Genomic DNA, 20,244 nt, shown 5'->3' on the forward strand with positions numbered 1-20,244 from the left:
CAATGTTGCTTTTTATACTTGTATCACAAATGTTTTAGAGTTTACAGGGTCAACTCTCCACTAAACTACTAACGAGTAGAATGAAAATTCATAATTGGGCTGGCTTGGCCTTCTTATTTGTTGGGCTAAGCCCATATGATAAAAAACAGAAAATTAAAATTCAGACAAAGTAAGGGCCCATTTAACGCACATGTAATGATGATATAGTGGATGACACGTGGACAAATAGCATTGCGACACGTGGCATAATCTGACACGCAGCAAAATAGCATTGTAACATGTGGCATATCCATCTACGTTAGCATGCCATGTGTCGTTGACCGACACGTCATCATACTATTACACGTAGCCAAATCATGAGGTGACACATGTTACCAAAGGTCCACGTCATCAAATCACATCAGCGCATTGTTAACGAAAAATAGGTCAGAGACTACTATAATACAATTTTTCCAATCTCAGAGACGTAATTGACGCAATTAGAATTTCAAGAACAATTTTAGTACACGTCATCAATTTCGGAAACCACTATAAAAATTTATCCAAATCTCTTTCAAAAAGCTCTTAAACAAATAATTACTTTATTCAAATAAAATACTTGATACAGAAATACAAAGTAATAATTTGTGATATGCTATCCAATATTAAGTTTTAATTACACTAATAATACCTATCAGTACTAAACTAAATTGTATAAATATTCAAACAAATACAAATAAAAAATACTAATATACATGATTATTCTTCTCTAAACACTCACTGTATTATCTAATTTTATTCATATCAGTCTAAGCTAACTAAATCACTTATTTATATTAATTAAATAATAAAATTACATTACAAATGTGACAACTTGACAACTTGTGATATTATCAACTTATGTATTTATGAGTTGTATGGTGATGACTTTTAATTAAAATCCATAACTTTTTTTTACCTTTTGAATTGGTCAAACTTTACAAATAATACACTTTTGGGTAATATACATATATTTAATAGCGTCTTATTATGTTTATATTCAATTATTATTTAAAAATTGGTATCATTAAAAAATATTTAAAATAATTTATATTCTCAATAAACTAAAACTTTTTTTACTTTTTAATTTTTTTTCTTTTAATGGATCAATAATGCATTTTTGTTAGTTTACTCAAATTTTTTTTTGTCATAAAAGAAGGGATTGCCAATTCAAATACATTAATTCTTAATTGTACTAATTATCATAAAATTATTTCTTTTAAAAAATTTAAGTTGATAAAAAAAGATAATATAAATGATTATACTTCTAATACTAACAAATAAGAGAATATTTTTTTAAAATATGATCTTTTATATACGATCTTTAAGTGAAATAAAAAAAAGCAAAGAAAATTTGATGTAATGAAAAATTACACCTAATAATATGGTAAATAATTAAAGAGAAATCACCAAAAAATGCATATAAATTATCTTGACACAGGTAAAAATATTTTTAAATTTTGTTATCAACAAAAATATTCTCAAATAATTTTAAAATGTACAAAAATTATCATGTCATGATTAAAGACCTGTTCTGTTAACGAAAAAATATGGTGACTCATTTACTATATAAAGAGCTCCATTGCAGCATTATTCTTTTTTGTTAACATAGAATATCTTTATTCATAGGTGTGTACTTTGTCACGTTTTAAATTATTTGAGAAAATTTTTGTCGATAATAAAATTTAAGAGTATTTTTGTGGATGATAAAATAATTCAGATGCATTTTTTGTAGTTTATCCTGTGTTAAAAGTTGAATGAACTATCATCAATACAAAGCACTTCTTCAAACAAAATAACGACGAAAGAGTGAATCGCTAAGTGTGTGTTTGGATTACAGTTTGCAAACGAGAGTTTGTATAAAATTGATTTTGCAAACTTGGATTTTGATGAAAAGTAAGTTTGTATTGAAGTGATTTATGTTTGGCTATCTTTATATCAAAATAGATTATAGTAAAATAAATATTATTTGGATTACACTATTCAAAATCACTTTTTAATGAAAAATTACTAAAATAGACATCAACTTAAATAATTTTTTTATATTATCCAGTTATTTTAATTTAGATATTTGAATAATTTTATTAATTAATTTTATAATAAAATTAATATTTATTTATTAAAATAAAAATAACATATAAAAATTAGCAAAATATATTTTATATTAAAAATAAGAAATATGAATTATATATATAAGAGTATTTAATCAAATATATTATATTTTTTCAAATTTTAAATATTAACGTGAAAATGTTAATTTAGTATTTTTTTACATCGTATTTTTGTTTTAATATTCTCAATAATCTTATTCTTAATAATATTTTAGACTATAATCATTCATTTTTATTTTTTTTTATATTTTTTATATGTTTTTTATATAGTATATTTTTAACACTCTTAATACTCTTTTTTAGTACGCTATAATTTTTTACTATTATCATTATTTATGGTTAATTTTTTGTTTAATTTACTTTACCTAATGTGATCAATAAATCATATTATGGAAAGATAATAATAAATATAATATACAAAAATCACAATTATAAACAGTGTATAGTGTCAAATAAAAATTTAACAAAAAAATAAAAATAATAAATAATAGAAAAAAAGAGCTCATACAGGGAGAAATAATAAGAATTCCATAAATAATACAATAACATGTCTAAAAGATAAAATTAGTAAAAGAAAAAATAGATGTTTAGTGTAAATGACTGAAAGCCTGTTAGTGAAACGCAGAAGCTAGAAATTGTTACTTCTGGCAAACTTGGGTTTGACATCAAAATCACTTCTACGTTTGCAAAATCAAAAGTTAGTCAAACAAAAAATTGAAACTTTCAATAAGCTTAAACGTGCTTTTTCTCTTCAAACGAGTTTGTCAAACACACCCTAAGATGTTGAATACAAGAATGTTATCATTGTCAACCTCAAGGATCACTTTAACTTTTAGGTACTCTTCTCCAAATCCCTAATTTTATTCCACACTTCACTCTCCTTCCTTTCCTTCTTCTTCATCTTCGATCTCATTCCTTCACTTCATTCTAAACCCCCATCCAATCGCCAAGTTTATAAAAGTAGAGTTAACTATCAATTTAGTATTTGAAAGATTCACTTGCTTGACAGAAAAGTCTCTCAAAAATTTTTTGACAAAATAATTTTTGAATGATTTAAAATTGTGACAAAAATAACCAATAAATAACATATTTTTTATAAATGACAAAAATTTTTATATTTAACAAATGATAAATCTATTTTATCTTAATTTTGTGATAACATTTGAATAAATATTTATAAAGTTTTGGAGCAAAATTTTATCTCTATTTTTTTTTCAAAATAATGTGGTCATTCTCGATGAAAATTTTTATAAAAAAATTATTTGACATAAAGTTACCAAAATTTAAAAATGAAAAGATCTTATTTTTCTAATAATATGTTCAAAAATTTATATTAAAATTTGATCCCCAAAATTATATTTTAGAATATATATTTAATATTTAGCTTTTTTGCGTGTTTTTAAATTTTTAAGGAGCTTATTTGTCATTAGTATCTTTTGAAGTTATTTTTATTAGCGATATGAATTTTCGAGTACCATTTCTTATGCTGACCAATAAGTTACTGCATGCACAAGACGGAATTGTTTAAGCAGACAAGTGAATTGACTACTTGACCCATCCAAATTGGTTATTTGGTAAAAGTAACTAATTCTTGGGAATGGATCATCTCAATTTTTTTTCAATTGATGGAATAAAATGTGATTTTTAATCTTTCAATATTTTTTCTTGGTTCTATAAAATATATAGTGAGAGATCACATTTTATCCCTTCAAGTAAAAAAAAATTGAGAGAATCCAATCTCTTAATTCTTTAGTTTTGGCAAATTTTAAAAGTAGAAACAATTAAACAAAGAATAAATATTAATCTCCACCGCTGGTAATTTCTTCTAAGGACCATTTTGGCCCCAACAAAAAAAAATATTCATTTCGGCCCTTGTTCTTTAACATTGTGAGACTAGTTAATTTCTTCAGAATATGTTTATGTAATACGTTAATTACGAATATATTCTCAATTTAATTTTTATAAGTAAAAATAAAATAAAAATTGCTAATATTTCTTAATTTTACACAGTAAATTTAGTCAATATATTTAAAAAATATATATATATATATATATATATATATATATATAATCTAAGCAATCCACCAACAAAAAAATCTATCAATCATAATTAGTTTTTAACGGATAAATCAATAGTTTAATATGTCACACGAATTTATTTCATTAATATAGAAAAAAAATAACAAAAAGATTAATCAGCTTTATAGAAATAAAGAATAAAGGTGAGAGACGTAATTTTTTTATTAAATCTCGTTGTGAAGGTCGTTTAAGATTTTCTCTTAAAAGAATAATCTCCAATAATTTTAATACTACTTTCACTCTCTAATATGTTTGGTTAAAAAGAAAAAAATTTAAAAAATTGAGTATATTTTTATTTTTTTAAATATATTAAAATAAAAAATATTATAAAAAATAATTTTATTCTTATATTATAAAATATATTAAAAAAATAATATTAAAACCTCCCTTTCTCGTTGCTTCTATTTTCCTCTCAAACCAATATAGTAAGTTTTGATTGCAAGAATGTTGTCATTGTTCTCATCCTCACCAATCAAATTAAGGTATGCTTTTCAATTCTCAAATTCTGTTCCCCACTCCGCTCTCCGTCTTTGCTTCCCTTCAACTTCATCCCTACACTCTCACTCTCAGCCCCAATCACTTGATGAAGCTGTTGATTCCTTCACTCGCATGCTCTCTATGCGTCCTCCTCCATCCATCATCCAATTCACCAAGATTTTGGGATCTCTTGCCAAGGCCAACCATTTCCCCACCGCCATCTCCCTTTTTCAGCAATTGCAAGCCAGGGGAATCGCTCCCAACTTGTTTACTTTGAACATCTTAATCAATTGTTGTTGCGGCATGAGACGTATGACGCTTGCTTTCTCTGCTTTCGCCAAGATTTTCAGGATGGGTTTTCAGCCTGATGCTGTAACGTTGACAACAATCCTGAAAGGCCTCTGTCTCTGTGGGAATGTTGAAAAAGCACTGCACTTTCATGCCACAGTGCTGGCTTATGGATTTCACTTCGACCAAGTCACTTATGGGACCTTGATCAATGGGCTGTGTAAGATTGGACACACATCAGCTGCTATTCAAGTGTTGAGAAAGATCCCACAGCATGGAATTGTTCCTAATGTCGTAATGTACAATCCAATTATTGATAGCCTATGCAAAGTTACGCTTGTAAGTGATGCTTTTCATTTATATTCTGAAATGCTTGCTAAGGAAATTTCTCCCAATGTTATCACGTACAACACTCTAATTTATGGATTGTGCCTTGCGGGTCAACTCAAGGAAGCCATTCTTTTGCTAAATGATATGATTCTCATAAACATTACTCCTGATGTTTATACCTATAATACTTTGATTGATGGGCTATGCAAGGAAGGAAAGATCAAAGATGCTAAGAGTGTATTGGCTGTAATGGCAAGACGTGGTGTGAAACCAGATGTAGTTACTTATAACAGCCTAATGGATGGATATTGTTTGGTTAATCAGGTAAATAAGGCAAAATATGTATTCAACACAATGGCCCAAAGTAGAGAGTCACTTGATGTTCAAAGTTACAATATCATGATTAATGGCTTCTGCAAAATTAAAATGGTTGATGAAGCCTTGAATCTCTTTGAAGAAATGCGTCGTAAGTACTTAGTTCCAAACACAGTAACTTACAACACTCTTATTGATGGCTTGAGCAAATCAAAGAGAATCTCTTGTGCTTTGGACCTTCTTGTCGAGATGCATGAAAGAGGTCAACCTACTAATGTAGTCACTTACAATTCCTTGTTGGATGGGATGTTCAATATCAAACGAGTTGACAAGGCACTTATGTTATTCAAGGAAATGAAAGAGAGTGGCATTGATCCAGATATATATACATACAACATACTTATAGATGGGCTGTGCAAAAGTGGAAGACTTATAGATGCAATAGAGATTTTTCAAGATCTTTCCGATAAAGGCTATGGTCCAAATGTGAGGACATACAATATTATTATCAATGGGTTCTGCAAAGAGGGCTTGTTTGAAGAAGCATTGACACTCTTGTCAAAAATGGAAGGCAATGGTTGCTTACCAAATGCTGTGACTTTTGAAACTGTTATTCGTGCTTTGTTTGAAAAAGATGAGAATGACATGGCCGAGAAACTTCTTCGGGAAATGGTTGCTAGAGGCTTATTGAATTGATAAAAGAAGGTAAGATACATCAACTCAAATTGAAATTACATCTCATTGTTGCTGAATATGTATCATAGTTTTGTAAATTTTGTGTTTGTTGGGTCAGAGGACTTTGGCAATGCCATAACATTAATTAATTTTGCACTTTCGATTTTTGCAATTGCTATCATCTTTTTGAATTCCACTATATTGATTCTTTAGTTGATATTCCTAGTTATAGCTTACAGATTTAGTGTTTAAGATCTCTTTATAGCAATAGTGTTCTTTACTGTTATTCTATGAGATCATGTATTTATCATGCTACAAACTAAGCGAAACTAAAAAGATGATCATGTATTTATCATGCTACAAACTAAGCAAAACTAAAAAGATTGAAAATTTTGTTTTGTTGTTTGTTGTTTGTACTCTGCTATTCTGTTGTGCAACTTATTTTTCCGTATCTTTGTAGGTACCATATATATATATATATATATCAAACTAATTCCTATGACTTTTTATCATGAGCAACCATGAGCTATTGTTTATTTGATTGAATCCTCTAGGAATTGTTGTAAAAGGAAATTTAAATAGGTACTAAGGATTTATTCTTAGGCTATATAGTTTTCACTTCTATCTTAAAAATAAACCCACCTTCTAAAATGCATGTTCCCTCTTTTCATCAACCTAAGCAACATCGAGTCAAGGTTAATATGGTTTAGTTATTTCAAGATTTTTGGCCATTTTCTTAATTAATGCTACTCAGTTGTATTGCTGGGAAATTGCTTCTGCTGAAAATATGTACATTATGAAATACTTTTTCGGAGAATGTTTTTCTGTTAATTCTTAGATGAATTACTTCATTATTTCTTGTGTATACATTATTCCATTGTCTCTAAGTCTCTTTTTATTAGCATTTTAAATCAATTTGAGTTGATATGTGATTAGCTTACTAATCTGTAATTCACATCTACAACAAAAAGATATTGTAAAAAAAAGGAGTATATATTTGGAATAAGTAGTGCTGCTTATCTAGTACTATACCGTATAAACATCGAAAATGTTGTTACATAACTACATCAAAGGAGAGATTAAAGCAAGACCAGAAAAGGAAAAAGAGAGATTAAAGTTATCGAGGATGAAATTTACTTATTGACATTTCATTTATAGAGAAGGTTGTTGAACTTTTGCCAGATTGATGACTAGAACTTGATTCTTGTGCAACTGTTTTTGGATCCATGAAACCACCATGCAAGAAAAATGCTGGTTCTTGTGGAGATGGCAAATCAAGAGAATGATTATTAAGATATGAAACTATTGTCCCCATTGTAGGTCTAGAATTTGGGTTTTCTTGAACGCATAATAAACCAATTTGAATGCATTTTATAACTTCCACCTGGTTATAATCTTCCTTTATTTTTGGATCCAATATGCTTAATGGTGTTCCATTCCTCCATTGTTTCCAAACCTGTAGCGAACAATTCAAATTCTTACATTACAAATAAATGAATTTTTACCTGCATCCGTCTGTTAAAGTTAGTAGAAGATTAACAAAACAGATCTTTACATGAAAAAAATGAAGATATTAGCACTCACATAATTTAAAAGACTTTCTGCAACACGATTTGAAGTATAAGAATTTGCATTCTTTTGTCCGGTAACAATTTCTAGAATTATTACTCCAAAACTAAAAACGTCTGATTTTTCTGAAAATTGTCCAAGCATTGCATATTCTGGAGACATATAACCACTACAAAATATATGACAAATTAGTTAAAATTATACTGTATTATAGATTAAAAACTGAAATAGATCATATATATGTGTGAGAATTTGAAACTTACTATGTACCAACAATTCTATTTGTTTCTCCTCTGTCTTGATCAATGTCGACTATTCTAGCCATACCAAAATCTGAAATTTTTGCATTCATATTTTTATCCAGTAAAATATTACTCGGTTTTAAATCACGATGTATAACTTTAAGTCGTGAATATTCATGTAAATAAAGAATTCCAAGAGCAGTTCCTCCGATAATTTTATAACGTTGATCCCAGCTTAACTTTTGTTGTTGACCACCATCTACAAAATATTTCAGAGTTTAGAGTGGATATGGATAGCAGAACCAATATGAGAGTTTAGTTTAGAGTGAAAGTGTCAAACCAAATAAAAAGCAATCAAGACTTCCATTTGGCACGTATTCGTAAAGTAGTATTTTCTCTTGTTCTTCTATACAAAAGCCCATAAAAGATACTAGATTCCTGTGTTGAAGCTTCGCTATCAGCAAAATTTCATTCTTGAACTCAACCACACCTTGTTTAGAACTTGTAGAGAGTCTTTTTATAGCTACATGTCGGCCATCAGGAAGAGTACCCTAAAATATATTTAATTATTGAAGTTATAAAGCATGATATTTGAAAAAAAAAAAAGAAAGAAAGAAAGAAAGAAAAGAACTACATTCTCACCTTGTAAACTTCTCCAAATCCTCCTTTGCCAATCATGTTCTGGTGAGAAAAGTTGTTCGTGGATGCTTCAATTATAGAGAAATCGAATTGCAACCCTTCTAAAATGGCACCTTCACCACCAACTAGACCAATATGTTTGAATTGTTAAACAAGTTTATAAGCTTCTTGAATGCTACAAATTAAACTAATCAGGATAGTTTTTTTCTTTTTGAAAAAAAAATGTATTCTTACAGTTTTCTCTAAGAATAGTCTTGGAATTCTTTTTTTGTCTTCTTCTTAGCAAATAGCAGCACAAAGTGAAAAGCAGTGCCACAATAGCAATGGGTACAACGATTAGGATAATTGTTCGTGATCGACTTCTTTTGTCTGTATATATAAAACGCCAACGTATATCATTTCGATGCCAATACTAAGAAATAACTTGGTAATAATAGACCAAAAAAAAAAATTTGTGAAGTGCTAAAAAAATATACAATATCTAGTGTACGCTATTGAATTGTAAATGAATAAAAAATAAAAAATGAAAACTCATGTGTAATTACTTTAATATAAAATTGATCATTTTAAAAAAGTGACTTCTAGCAGAGTATAGGTGGCTTCCTATCTCCTATGGCAAAGTTTTAATAATTTTTCCTTATCAATCTCATATGAAAAAAACGTGAGGTTTAGAAAAAAAACACGTTCAAACAAATAATTATATTTAGTCGTTCATTGAAAAATTATATGTAGCAATGGCTTGCAAAGGAATAGCTACCGTTGAAAAATAATCCCCATAATTATATATTGAGAAAGTCTAGGACCATCATGTTTATTAAAATTTTGGTAGTATTTAACTAGTAAACAAAAAGTGAGTAATTTTACTTTATTAGATAAAATTTTATTCTATTAAAAATATTAATAATAATTAATAAATGACTATAAATCACAAAATTTGCTGACTTCTTAGTAGTTAGCACTGGAAAAGGCATAGCCTAAAGTCAAAGAGCAAATAATAACCTAGCTAAGACGGCAATTAGTAAAAGCCAAGTGCATAGCCAAGCTAGAAAACTAATTCCAGTTCAGTTCACCTTAACACAAAATTAATAATCAAAGTTAATCATCCATGTTACGTACCTTAGCAGATAAATCTTGATCTCATAGCGAAACAAAACACATACAAATTAAAATGTTCACTCACATGAAGACCAGATGTTGATGACAGCTAGGAACAGTTGTTAAATTATTTAACATAATATATTTCATCATTTTAATTAATTATTATAAGAAGTTAGATACTTTGATCTTTGAGTTATACATACCTCTGGAATTTGATGATGGTGCTGGGGACGGTGCAGGTTGAAGTGATCGATAGAAAGGGTAAATCTCAAACCGAATATTGCAATTAGGGTACAGAATCCTCCCTCCTTGCTTTCCTGCACAGCACTCAGGAAGGTTCGAATTGATCAAACCATCCAAACAGCTTCTACAATCTTCCGGCGACAGATCCGGCGTGCACTGAGCAAGACAATAAAGATTCTGGAATATGGATATCGCAGCTTCCTTTGTAGCGAACTTCTTTGCACCGATGGGCGCGTTGGCCGCTTCGTCCGCAGTTTGATTCAAGGTTCGATACAATAAACGGTTGAAGCTTTGTTGGTCTGTCATGTTGGTGGGGCTGGACAACGCGTAGCCAGGGTAGCCAGGCGCCACCGTCACGCGCGAGAAGAACGACGTGTTTGAGTACCTTACCATGCACTCGTCGTACCACATAACTGCCGCTATGGAGAGTGAACACTCTGTGTTTGTTGAAAGTCTTTGACTTGCGTTTCCCACGCACTCGCCGCATAGCTCAGAGGGTATGTCTCCTCTGCACATGTATAGTCCATAGACTGTGTCGGCGGGGGTTTTTCCGGTGACGGTGTTGTTGTAGAATTCGGTGTTGTGGGTGGCCTTGGAGGATAAGGAAGAGAGGAGGGTCCTGAGGTTGTTTTGGTAGGTGGTGTTGATCGGAGTGAATCTGTATTTTGAGCAAACCTGGTAGAGAAAATGAGTGTCCTCTGCTTTTGTAGTAATTGATGAAAAGTTGAGGATGCTAATAAGGACGAAGAATAATACATTGAAGGAAGCCATGGCTGCTAGTACATGGTTACTTCATCTTTTTTTAGTTTTGAGTGAATATGGTGGATAAGATATGACAATTAATTGGAGTTCGAAACGTGGCTGTATAAATTTGCAGGAAGAACACTTTGACCTGGATAAACTCGCAGTAATAATCCAGGGTATAATTTTTAAGATGAGTGAACAAGAGTAATTAAGAATTTGAAGACATTAGCTAATCAAGTAGACAAATTTAATTTCGTAAGTTTCTAACTATCAAATTAGAAACATGTGGTGGGATAAAATAAAAATTAAAACAGGGTTCCATCTGAATTTGGGGATCTCAAGCACGCCAGGTGGGTGGCAGCGATCTTTGCCAGCCATTTTTCGAGAAGAATCGTTTAGGAGAGTTGCAAATGAGGGCAACGTTTTCTAAGAGCTAGTGATAGAAGTGAGTCAGGAGTAAGTTCGAATGAGCAATTATAATTTATTGATAAATAAATAATATATAAAATTATAAATTATGTTCCTATTATTTAAGCTAATTCGTGAATTAGAGTCAACTCGTGAGTTTTCGGTGAGTCGAGTTTAAGCTTAAAAAATAGACTCGATTATTAATGAGTCGAACCGTGAGTCAAGCTCAATTTTAGTATCAGATGAGCTTGAGCTTAGTCTAGCTCTACTCAGTTCGGCTCACTTCCAACCTAGTTAGAGGCGTAGGTTTCTGAACTCGTCGACGTTGGTTCAGCCATAGACGCAGATCAGCGTCGAGAAGGAAAAAAAAAACAAGAAGATCAAGAGAAGGTGGAGGAAGATCCAAATCTCCAGTTCGTCGACTAAGGTTTATATAAGCACAAGGGTTATATAAACTCTACACGCCATCTTCTTCTTTTTCTAAATCCAAGGAATTATTTGTAGCATTAGATTATCCCTTCTCCTATTCGATCTTTTTTATCAGTTTCAGAATCAGATTAAAAATATGCATCCACTATATGATTCTATATGTTAAGTAACTATGTCCATTCAAAACATGATGCAGCCACTCTTCCAAGCTAGCAGCAGAAGATAAGGATAAACATAGTGAAAGAAAAATTTTTTATTGGGCTAAGAACTGTGTAATAGAAAAATGAATGAGGTTTATTTGCACTTTTATTTTCTTCAATTATTCTTGAATTGTTGATTATTGTAAATTTCAGCTGTGAACTAACATTTTTAGTGTTTTCATTGAGGTGATCTGCCATGAATTCAGGAACTCGCATTTCCCACTTGGAGGAGGTGTGCCAACAAAATCAATATGAGATTGCAGCACTGCAACATAGTCAGATCGAGATAATGGCTCATCTTGCTGGTACCCAAGAGCAGATCGGCTCCGTCGAAATCTCTCTGAAAAACATAGAAAATGTTGCGTGATTTGTTGAAGCAAAAACCGATCACGTTCGAGCATAGAAACCCCCACAATGATTCCAAGTTTTCGGGTGACTCACAGACGGCTCGTTGGCCAAAGGGGATGAAAAGCGAGCTACCCATGTTTGACGGTGAGGGGTTGAAGAGTGGACATTTCGAGCTCGCGAGTATTTGGAGCTTTACTCGGTTTTGGTGGCATGGAGATTACACATGCTTTCTTTTCACATGATGGATGCAGCCTACACTTAGTACCGTTAGTGCATCAACAACTCCATCAACTACACCTAGGAGAGTTTCCTTGAGGCTCTCTGTGTTTCTTTCGGCCACAATATTTTCCACGATTCAAAGGCATCCTTGAAGGAACGTAAACAAGTCTCCACGGTTGCAGTCTATCAACATCAGTTCGAAGAGTTTTCTAATCAGGTGACCGGACTGAACGAATAATGGATTGTTTTGTTGTTTGTGGCGGGATTAATAGACGCAATGAAATGTGAGCTTATGCTAGCCAAACCACAGTCGTATGTTGAAACGGTAGCCCTTTGCCAAGCTCCATGAGCAAAAGAATCACGGCAGCGCATTGAATCTAAGACCACATAGGAGACAGTGGAGGGGGGCTGGGGGGACACACCACCTCAATTCAGCTCCACGAGGGGTGCACTTTCTCGTACATCTAGCTTCTCTTCAAACGCCACAAAAGGGGCCTCGGTCGCAGAACGTTTATTCCAACCCGATGCAGTTGGGAATCGGATGCTAAATAAGATGGTTTCAGCTGATGTTATTGCTTCATTATTCCTACACTTAAGGGTGATTGATTCTGCACTTACATCAGAGGAAACACAATAGGATGAAGATGCGCAATTATTGTTAACTGAATATCATGATGTGTTCAAGGAGCCAGAAAACTTACATCCACCCAGAGACATTGAGCACTAGATTCATTTACAATCGGGGACTAAACCAGTCAATGTGCGTCCCTATCGATACCTTCACTACCAAAAAGAAGAGATTGAGAAGTTAGTGGAGAAAATGCTGTAATCAAGGCTAATCCGTGAGAGTCATAGTGCGTTTTCCAATCCCGTCCTATTAGTGCGCAAGAAGGATGGAAGCTACTATTTTTTCATCCACTACCGCGCCCTCAACACTACCACCATCAAAGATAAGTTTTTCGTACCCACAATTAATGAGATATTAGATGAATTATATGGTGCTGCCTATTTTTCAAAAATTGACTTATGTTCGGATTATCATTAGATTTGGGTCAGGGATGAAGATATTCCCAAGACAGCATTTTGCACTCATTTGGGTCACTACGAATTTGTAGTGATGCCTTTCAGCCTCACCAATGCCCCGTCCACCTTCCAAGCCACCATAAATAAAGTGTTTCGACCACATCTTAAAAAATTTGTTGCTACTTCTTCGACGATATCCTCATTTACAGTAAGTCCAAAGAGGAGCACATGGTGCATTTAAGAACAGCCTTGGCCGTGTTACAGCAGCATTAGTTTGTTGCGAAGCTTTCTAAATGCACTTTTTGGCAAACCTAAGAGGAGTACCTTGGTCATGTGGTTAGAAGGAACAGAGTTCATGTTGATAATTCTAAAATATAAGCCATTGTTGAATGGCCTAAGCTTACTAGTCTGAAATAGCTGCAAGGTTTTCTTGGCCTCATGGGATGGGCAATTTGTGGACCAATATGCGCAGTTGGCTGCCCCCTTCACCGAGTTACTTAAGCGTAATTTCCACTAGGATCAGGTTGCTAAGATTGCCTTTGAGAAGCTCAAAACTGCCCTTACTCATACATCGGTATTGGCACTGCTAGACTTTACTCTTCCATTTATTGTTGAAACTGATTCATTGGCACAAGGGATTGGTGCGGTTTTGTCGCAGCAAGGTCATCCCATAGCATATTTTAATAAGAAGCTAAAATAGTAGACTAATGGTAGCATTAGCATATGTACGAGAGCTTTATACCATCATCCAAAACGTGGCGAAATGACGACATTATTTGTTGGGGTGCCGTTTTTATATCAAGGTGGATTCGTAGGTGGTGTTGGGAGGGAATGAAGGTTTTGTTGGTTGAGCAACTGTGATTGAGGTACTCAAGTTGGTTATTGTCATTTGCTTCGCCTATAAAAAATTTGAATAAGAAGAAAAGGCAAATTTGGAGTAATATCGGTTTGAGGAAAAAGACGTAGAAATAGATTGATCGTTGGTGTTTGGATATGGATATGATTCATATGATTATGAATATGCAAAAGAATGATGCATTGATTGGTTAGTATAGAATATTAGAGGCAAATAATCAACAAGTTTAGTCAGTGGTCTTGGCAAAAGTAGTTTTGACGACTTGTTACATACGATCGTGTTTTTGGAAAAGAAAAAAATAAAGCCTGGCAATAAGAAGATTCAAATGAGATTATAGAAATTTGAATGATCAAATTAACTATATATGTACTATGTGACAGGTATATGTCCATGGAAAATGAAACACATCCATTCACGAAAGTTTCGCACCTTTGGTAGTAGCTAGCTACAAGATTGATGAGATAAACGAATCTGTAAAGTAGGCAGCGTTAGAGGAATATCAGAAGTTAGATTTTTTTTTTTTTTTTGGATATGTTTTGTTCAGCCCACAAAAATTAGAGGTCCACTCAATGAATTTATGACCTGACGAATTATCGACCTGTCCGAATCATCAAATGACACGATATCTTTCACCGACTAAATTTTTGGTGGAAGTTTCAGATAAATGCGCCCAAGTGAAAAGATCTATTTGAAAACAAAGGATAAAAGGAAGGGATCTATCCTTCTTCTTAGAAGCAGCGTCACATTTTTTACCCTAATTAGCTATCTTTTTGTATGGATAGTTACTTTAACATTGGAGTGTCTTTACAGGTGACCCCACCTATTGATCAGTCGATGTAGTCCACCAGTCTTGTACCCCACAGATCTCGCACTCAGAATCCGATCCGTATCTTACTCAACCTTTTATCTCAACGGATCCCAAAAAATCAAATAGAAGCTGAAGTCAGAATAATCAAATTACTTTTAACAAAACATATCACTAATGTTTTTTTGTTTCTTTTTATACTTGTATCACAAATGTTTTGAGAGTTTAGTGGGTCAACTCTCAACTGACTATCGAGTAGAATGAAAATTCAAAATTAGGCCGGCTTGGCCTTCTTGTTTGTTGGGCTAAGCCCATATGATCAAAAACATGAAATTAAAATCCTGACAAAAATATAAAATTAAAAAAATATATATATAAATAAATTTGAATTGATTTATTAATTTATTATTTATTAGTTTATTTAAATAAGTGTCAAATATTTAAATCTCATCCTTTACGCGCAGCGATCTATTAGTCAGCAATAAATACTCGAGAAATGCTATTTATACACCAAAATCAGCCACCAATGTATTTGTGTATGGAAATGGATCCTCTCCAGTTTTTTTAACACTTGAGAGAATAAAGTGTGATCTCTTACCTTTAATTCTATAAGTGGAACAAAAAATAAAGAGAAAAAAAAGAACAATGAAAGGTGAGATTAAATACTAGACACCATCCAATTTTTTTTCACTGAAGATGATCCACTCCCATTTGTGTATAAATACATATGTGATTTAATTTATTTTCAATGTGTATTTATATTTCAACATGTATTTTATACTGATGGCTGACTTTGGTGGCTGATTTTGGTATACACGTAGCATAATCCTAAATACTCATATAAAGCATCCGGGGTAAATTAATCCTAACGTACCGAATTTATCGTAAAAAAAAAAAAAATAAGGGTACATATTTGAAATAAGTAGTACTGCTTATCTAGTATATACTTTGAAAATTACATCAAATGAGAGATTAAAGCAAGACCAAAAAAGAAAAAGGAGAGATTAAAGTTATCGAGGATGAAATTTACTTATTGACATTTCATTTATAGAGAAGGTTGTTGAACTTTTGCCAGATTGACTGGAACTTGATTCTTGTGCAACTGTTTTTGGATCCATAATACCACTATCATGCAAGAAAAATGCTGGTTCTTGTGGAGATGGCAAATCAAGAGAATGATTATTAAGATATGAAACTATTGTCCCCATTGTAGGTCTAGAATTTGGGTTTTCTTGAACGCATAATAAACCAATTTGAATGCATTTTATAACTTCCACCTGGTTATAATCTTCCTTTATTTTTGGATCCAATATGCTTAATGGTGTTCCATCCCTCCATTGTTTCCAAACCTGTAGCCAACAATTCAAATTCTTACATTACTTTACAAATAAATTAATTTTTTACCTGCACCCATATGTTAAAATTAGTAGAAGATTAACAAAACAGATATTTACTCGGAAAAAAAAATGATGATATTAGTACTCACATAATTTAAAAGACTTTCTCCAACACGATTTGAAGTATAAGAATTTACTATCTTTTGTCCCGTAACGATTTCTAGGATCACGACTCCAAAACTAAAAACATCTGATTTTTCTGAAAATTGTCCAAGCATTGCGTATTCTGGAGACATATAGCCACTACAAAATATTCAACAAATTAGTTAAAATTAATTAAAATAAATTATATATATATATGAGAATTCGAAACTTACTATGTACCAACAATTCTATTTGTTTTTCCTCTGTTTTGATTAATGTCAACTATTCTAGCCATACCAAAATCTGAAATTTTTGGATTCATATTTTCATCCAGTAAAATATTACTCGGCTTTAAATCACGATGTATAACTTTAAGTCGAGAATATTCATGTAAATAAAGAATTCCAAGAACAGTTCCTCCAATAATTTTATAACGTTGATCCCAGCTTAAATTTTGTTGTTGACCACCATCTACAAAATATTTCAGAGTTTAGAGTGGATATAGATAGCTGAACCAATATGAGAGTTTAGAGTCAAAGTGTCAAACCAAATAAAAAGTAATCAAGACTTCCATTTGGCACGTATTCGTAAAGTAGTATTTTCTCTTGTTCTTCTATACAAAAGCCCATAAAAGATACTAGATTCCTGTGTTGAAGCTTCGCTATCAGCAAAATTTCATTCTTGAACTCAACCACACCTTGTTTAGAACTTGTAGAGAGTCTTTTTATAGCTACATGTCGGCCATCAGGAAGAGTACCCTAAAATATATTTAATTATTGAAGTTATAAAGCATGATATTTGAAAAAAAAAAAAAAGAAAGAAAGAAAAGAACTACATTTTCTCACCTTGTAAACTTCTCCAAATCCTCCTTTGCCAATCATGTTCTGGTGAGAAAAGTTGTTCGTGGCTGCTTCAATTATAGAGAAATCGAATTGCAGCCCTTCTAAAGTGGCACTTTCACGACCAACTAGACCAATATGTTTGAATTGTTAAACAAGTTTATAAGCTTCTTGAATGCTACAAACTAATCAGTATATATATATATATTGAAAAAAAAAATGTATTCTTACAGTTTTCTCTAAGAATAGTCTTAGAATTCTTTTTTTGTCTTCTTCTTAGCATATAGCAGCACAAAGTGAAAAGCAATGCCACAATAGCAATGGGTACAACGATTAAGATAATTGTTCGTGATCGACTTCTTTTGTCTGTATATATAAAAAGCCAACGTATATCATTTCGATGCCAATAATAAGAAATAACTTGGTAATAATAGACCAAAAAAAAAAAATTGTGAAGTGCTAAAAAAATATACAATATCTAGTGTATGTTATTGAATTTTAAATGAATAAAAAATAAAAAATAAAAATTTACCTGTAATTATTTTAATATAAAATTAATAATTTTAAAAACGTGAGGTTTTAAAAAAAAAAACACATTCAAACAAATAATTATATTTAGTCGTACGTTGAAAAATTATATGTAGCAATGGCTTTTTGGCAAACGATTGCTATTTGGTGTGAAAAATAACGCACGTAGCTACCGATGAAAAATAATCTCCATAATTATTTATTTAAAAATGCTATTATATTTATACACTAAAATTAGTCAGTAAAATTAGCCACCAATATATTTGTATATAAATACATATGTAATTTAATTAATTAATTTTATTTTAATATGTATTTATATTTTAACATATATTTTATACTGGTGATTGATTTTGGTATACATGTAACTAGAGCTAGGAGTGAACTGAGCTGAGCCGAACTGGACCAAGCTCAAACTCGGCTCACAAAAATTGAACTTGATTCACGACTCGCCTCATTAACAATTAAGCCTATTTTTTATGCTCAAACTCAGCTCACCGAAAGCTTACGTTCGAACTCGCGAGTTGGCTCAAATAATAGGAATATAATCTATAATTCTATAATATATATGCTCACGAGCTAATGAGTTAAGCTTATCCAAATTTAATCTCAGCTCGTGTAATATATAAGTTCAATTTCAGGTTCAATCTTAACTCACCAGCTCATGAATTTAGTTTATCGAGTTATTAACGAATTGAGTTCATGAGCTGAGTTGACTAAATTTTAGCCCTACACTTAACATAACTCTTATTTATTGGAATAGGTATAGCCTAAAGTCAAAGAGTGTTAACTTTAAGCAAATAATAACCTAGCTAAGTCGGCAATTAGTAAAAGCCAACTGCATATAGCCAAGCTAGAAACCTAATTTCAGTTCAGTTCACCTTAACACAAAATTAATAATCAAAATTAATTATCCATATTATAATTGCATGTTACGTACCTTAGCAGATGAATCTTGACCTCATCGCGAAAAACAAAACACATACAAATTAAATAGGAGTGCTAGGGCGCATTAATTTTTATAATTTATAGTTATTAACGATATTTTTAATAGTATAAAATTTTATTCAATTATGTAGAATTACTTATTTTTGTTTTACTAATTATATACTGTCCAAAATTTAATAAAGTTACTCGCACTAAACTTTTCTCAAATGAAAATGTTCACTCACATGAAGACCAGGTGTTGATGACAGCTAAGAACAGTAATTAAATTATTTAACATAATATATTTCATCATTTTAATTATTATAAGAAGTTAGATTTGAGTTAAACATACATACCTCTGGAATTTGATGATGGTGCTGGGGACGGTGCAGATTCAAGTGATCGATAGAAAGGGTAAATCTCAAACCGAATATTGCAATTAGGGTACAGAACCCTCCCTCCTTGCTTTCCGGCACAGCACTCAGGAAGGTTCGAATTGATCAAACCATCCAAACAGCTTCTACAATCTTCCGGCGATAGATCCGGCGTACACTGAGCAAGACAGTAAAGATTCTGGAATATGGATATCGCAGCTTCCTTTGTAGCGAACTTCTTTGCACCCATGGGCGCGTTGGCTGCTTCGTCCGCAGTTTGATTCAAGGTTCGATACAATAAACGGTTGAAGCTTTGTTGGTCCGTCATGTTGGTGGGGCTGGGCAACGCGTAGCCAGGGTAACCAGGCGCCACCGTCACGCGCGAGAAGAACGACGTGTTTGAGTACCTTACCATGCACTCGTCGTACCATATAACTGCCGCTACGGAGAATGAACACTCTGTGTTTGTTGAAAGTCTTTGACTTGCGTTTCCCACGCACTCGCCGCATAGGTCAGAGGGTATGTCTCCTCTGCACATGTATAGTCCATAGACTGTGTCGGTGGGGGTTTTTCCGGTGACGGTGTTGTTGTAGAACTCGGTGTTGTGGGTGGCCTTGGAGGATAAGGAAGAGAGGAGGGTCTTGAGGTTGTTTTGGTAGGTGGTGTTGATCGCAGTGAATCTGTATTTTGAGCAAACCTGGTAGAGAAAATGAGTGTCCTCTGCTTTTGTAGTAATTGATGAAAAGTTGAGGATGCTAATAAGGACGAAGAATAATACATTGAAGGAAGCCATGGCTAGTACATGGTTACTTCATCTTTTTTGAGTTTTGAGAACTGCCATGCATAGAGGTCATATATGTATATGTATGTGAAGTATACAATTAGCTATAATAGTGGTGCTGGTTATACAATTTGAACAATATTTAAAAAATTGTATTAAAATTAAAATTATACTTTTTAATTTATTTTAGTAATATTT

General features: G+C 32.3%; 4 protein-coding genes and 1 long non-coding RNA gene across 6 annotated transcripts in view; 2 read left to right on the forward strand and 3 right to left on the reverse strand.

Moving 5' to 3' along the window:
- The window catches only part of LOC110266987 (putative cysteine-rich receptor-like protein kinase 9), a 4,088-nt gene extending 3,795 nt beyond the window's left edge, over positions 1–293 (reverse strand). The window contains exon 1 of the mRNA XM_021112100.1: positions 187–293. Within this exon, the coding sequence (XP_020967759.1) occupies positions 187–293 (107 nt within the window). The remainder of the gene's footprint in view (positions 1–186) is intronic.
- Positions 4,611–6,465, forward strand: LOC107616506 (pentatricopeptide repeat-containing protein At1g62670, mitochondrial-like). The gene has a single exon (XM_016318456.2). The coding sequence runs from the start codon at positions 4,653–4,655 to the stop codon at positions 6,312–6,314; it is 1,662 nt and encodes a 553-aa protein (XP_016173942.1). The 5' UTR covers positions 4,611–4,652; the 3' UTR covers positions 6,315–6,465.
- LOC107616500 (putative receptor-like protein kinase At4g00960) lies at positions 7,411–11,294 on the reverse strand. 2 transcript variants are annotated; one of them, XM_016318448.2, is made up of 7 exons: positions 10,045–11,294; positions 8,978–9,112; positions 8,747–8,868; positions 8,445–8,655; positions 8,126–8,363; positions 7,878–8,031; positions 7,411–7,749 (listed from the first exon to the last, which is right to left on the reverse strand). In XM_016318448.2, exons 1-7 carry the CDS (start codon positions 10,853–10,855, stop codon positions 7,411–7,413), a joined length of 2,010 nt encoding a protein of 669 aa, XP_016173934.1. In that variant the 5' UTR covers positions 10,856–11,294. The 2 variants fall into 2 exon arrangements, with proteins under 2 accessions (XP_016173934.1, XP_016173935.1); XM_016318449.2 differs by lacking the exon at positions 8,978–9,112.
- LOC107616507 lies at positions 11,381–14,777 on the forward strand. The gene is made up of 2 exons (XR_001614523.2): positions 11,381–11,663; positions 11,862–14,777. It is a non-coding gene; the product is annotated as an uncharacterized LOC107616507 (long non-coding RNA).
- On the reverse strand, positions 16,103–20,114 carry LOC107616502 (cysteine-rich receptor-like protein kinase 25). Its single transcript, XM_016318450.2, has 7 exons — positions 19,248–20,114; positions 17,668–17,802; positions 17,443–17,564; positions 17,145–17,355; positions 16,831–17,068; positions 16,603–16,756; positions 16,103–16,465 (listed from the first exon to the last, which is right to left on the reverse strand). The coding sequence occupies exons 1-7, from the start codon at positions 20,056–20,058 to the stop codon at positions 16,127–16,129; spliced, it is 2,010 nt and encodes a 669-aa protein (XP_016173936.1). The 5' UTR covers positions 20,059–20,114; the 3' UTR covers positions 16,103–16,126.

Source organism: Arachis ipaensis, chromosome B09 (assembly GCF_000816755.2).
Source record: "Arachis ipaensis cultivar K30076 chromosome B09, Araip1.1, whole genome shotgun sequence".
Classification (NCBI taxonomy): Eukaryota; Viridiplantae; Streptophyta; class Magnoliopsida; order Fabales; family Fabaceae; genus Arachis; species Arachis ipaensis.

Bases quoted from the DNA above. Each gene is read 5' to 3' on its own strand.
- LOC107616506 (XM_016318456.2), top strand. From the start codon at position 4,653: ATGTTGTCATTGTTCTCATCCTCACCAATCAAATTAAGGTATGCTTTT.
- LOC107616500 (XM_016318448.2), bottom strand. From the start codon at position 10,855: ATGGCTTCCTTCAATGTATTATTCTTCGTCCTTATTAGCATCCTCAAC. The intron at 9,113-10,044 runs GTATGTATAACT...TTATATATACAG, and splicing joins ACCATCATCAAATTCCAGAG to ACAAAAGAAGTCGATCACGA. The intron at 8,869-8,977 runs GTAAGAATACAT...ATATTGGTCTAG, and splicing joins GACTATTCTTAGAGAAAACT to TTGGTGGTGAAGGTGCCATT.
- LOC107616502 (XM_016318450.2), bottom strand. From the start codon at position 20,058: ATGGCTTCCTTCAATGTATTATTCTTCGTCCTTATTAGCATCCTCAAC. The intron at 17,565-17,667 runs GTAAGAATACAT...ATATTGGTCTAG, and splicing joins GACTATTCTTAGAGAAAACT to TTGGTCGTGAAAGTGCCACT. The intron at 17,069-17,144 runs GTTTGACACTTT...AATATTTTGTAG, and splicing joins TCTTGATTACTTTTTATTTG to ATGGTGGTCAACAACAAAAT.